This window comes from Gavialis gangeticus, unplaced genomic scaffold (assembly GCF_001723915.1).
Source record: "Gavialis gangeticus isolate Ggan-Ray unplaced genomic scaffold, GavGan_comp1, whole genome shotgun sequence".
NCBI classification, from domain to species: Eukaryota; Metazoa; Chordata; order Crocodylia; family Gavialidae; genus Gavialis; species Gavialis gangeticus.
This window is the reverse complement of record NW_017729033.1, coordinates 21,939,161-21,941,709: the sequence shown is the minus strand read 5'-3', so window position 1 is coordinate 21,941,709 and position 2,549 is coordinate 21,939,161. Positions and strand designations below refer to the sequence as shown.

The following is a 2,549-nucleotide window of genomic DNA, read 5'->3' as shown; positions in this document are numbered from 1 at the left end:
TGGGGGGGGGGAGGAAGGGTTGTGTGTGGGGCGGGTGGGAATGGAGAATGCAGCTTCCTCACAAGCACTGGGTGTTGGCCATAGCCAAGGCTGGGGATTTTGGCTGAGGTCTGCCCATGGTTTTGCTGGGGCTAAAACTAGGAAGTTCTAGGTTAAAAGCGTCTTGGCACCTCCTCGCACAGTCAAACCAATTACCACATTTGAGATCAAGAAAAAATTTTACCCCATGGTTAGATTGGTATGGACTGTGGAGGTTTTGGCCTTCTTCTGCGGCAGAAGGTGGGCCCTCTTCCTTGAAACCCTCCAGTGTTTCTTAATAAACCTTGCACTGGCTGGACATCATCCCCCTGCTTTTCCTGTGACAGGTTGGGTGTTTGGGGCAATGTGCTTTGAGGCTATGCAACAAGGTTACTTGTGTAGTTTTGGGAATAGGTTGGATGAGCACTTATGTGGAGTGGTTTGGATAGGGATGGACCTGCCTTGAGCAGGAGGTTGGACTAAATGACATCCCGAGTTCCCTTCCAACTCTACTTTTCTATGCAATTTTATGCTCCTTTTTCTAGAAGCAGACTTTTTTTTTTTTTTTTACAAACCTAAGCTACTGGCAGCATGTTCTTTGCTTGTCACTTAAAACGAAGTGTAAACCACTGCTGCTCATGCTGTGCTTGCTTGGTGAACAAAAAGAAAGATTTCAGTTTCTAGCACTATCAATCCAATTTAGGGAGATGCTAAACCCACTTAAAGAAATTATATATTTCCAAATTGTTCAGGATACATTGCTGAAATCCACTGACTGGTGGAAGCGCTAACAAAGAAACAGGAAAGACTCCACATTGCCATAGCAACAGGTGTTCTCTGGGTGAAGTTGGAGAGAGAAAGCATCACCCAGTCACGGACCATCGATGACTGTCCAGTGGTATGTAGTGTCTGAAATACCTGCAAAAAAGTTAATAAATATTTCACAAGGGAAAAGACATGCTACAACAGCATCAATGGCCAGACATCAAGCATTGCAAGCACATAATTCTGGACTGGAAAGCTTCTCCAGCAGCAAACCCTCTAGAAACCACCTAATATGGATGAATCAAGCTGTGTAAATCTTTAAAGAAACTGGATTTGGCATTTTGATTTTTAGAAGTTGAGCTTCCTGTTAAGAATGGCTGTTAGCTACACGTGACTGTCAAAAATTCCATGGATATAATGTTGTGACAAAGTTGTAACTGAGTTAAAGTACTACATCAAAACTACTTGGCATTCATGTCACATGCCTATGACTATTTATATTATAGGGTTGAGGGATGGGGAGAGAACAGGTTTCACAAATTTGTGCTAAAATGACAGGTCCAGACCAGAGGGAAAGCACTACTAGTGCCATCCACTGTCTCCTTAATTCTGCAAGGAAGCTAGCTTACACAAGTCTGATCACAAGCCGAGCTGAAGAATTTCAGGGTATGATTCTTCTTATCCCACTGATTTGGTAAGTGCCAGTTTAGCCCATGATACCACAATCCCAGATTTTGTCCTTCTGGAACATCTGAGTACACAACATTTTTAAACAGAATCCTAAACAGAATCCAAACAGAGGGCTCTTCCCATATCTTGACTCTCACGCAAACAAATGTTGGCCACCTATAAATTCCCCTGCCCCATTCCAACACTAAGTTTTTGTCTTATTTAATTTCCTAGCTCTTAAAATGACACCCTGCTCTGTTATGATCTTAGAATTGCAGACATGCAGGATCCTTCTCTATGTTTTCTTGTTTCCTAAAATGACAACTCTTGAGCTTTATTTATTCTAACTTGTGCAAGTACATGGGCAACAGAACAAGATATCTGCCCTGCCTTTAAGTCAGTTAAAACAGAAGTGATAAACTTTGCTTATCCATGTAGCAGCATTAGCAATTTGGACATGTACTTTGTTCAATAAAATACCAAATCTGGCCTATAAATCACAACCTGCTGCTGATTTATTCAGTGTCACTTCTGATAATGTTCTGCAGAATACCCTTCTACGTTATTGGCAGAAATATAGTACAAATGCTACTCAAGGAGGTGAAAAAGTATACCTTTTAAATATTTAAGATGTCACAACTGACACATTAAAATATGCTTATTGTGTTAAATGAGTACTTCTGATAATACTCATTGGTAACATAAAACTAGTAGTAAATTTGCCTAGTTAACTCTTTAGGATCAACAACAAACCTCCCCCGGGTAAGGGAAAAGAAAATCAAATGTATTACCTTATATACTACAGTTGCCATGAACTGAGGGTATGGCTGCTGGTTGGATAAAAATTCTCCAATAACTTTATTCATTACATCTTGTGGAGGAAAGAAGTCATCTAGGAATTGAGGGAGGATCCGTGCAACTACTCTAGCTTCAAAAGGAAATCCTTTCCTGATCCTAGGGGGAAGAGAGAAAATAAATACATTTCACCATTTTAAATCAGCAGACTACTCTTGGCAATTTAGGCCCTATAAAAATTATTCAGTTTTTTTGGATTCAAGTGAGGCAAGAAAAGAACTTTTTTTTTTTTTTTTTTTTTT

General features: G+C 40.1%; 1 protein-coding gene across 4 annotated transcripts in view; it reads right to left on the bottom strand.

The window, feature by feature from the left end:
- HTT (huntingtin) overlaps positions 1–2,549 on the bottom strand; it is a 214,677-nt gene that overhangs the window by 6,809 nt on the left and 205,319 nt on the right. For all 4 annotated transcript variants that reach the window (XM_019526059.1, XM_019526060.1, XM_019526061.1 and 1 more), the window contains 2 exons: positions 2,244–2,406; positions 776–936 (listed from right to left, as the gene is read on the bottom strand). In XM_019526059.1, the coding sequence (XP_019381604.1) occupies positions 776–936; positions 2,244–2,406 (324 nt within the window). The remainder of the gene's footprint in view (positions 1–775; positions 937–2,243; positions 2,407–2,549) is intronic.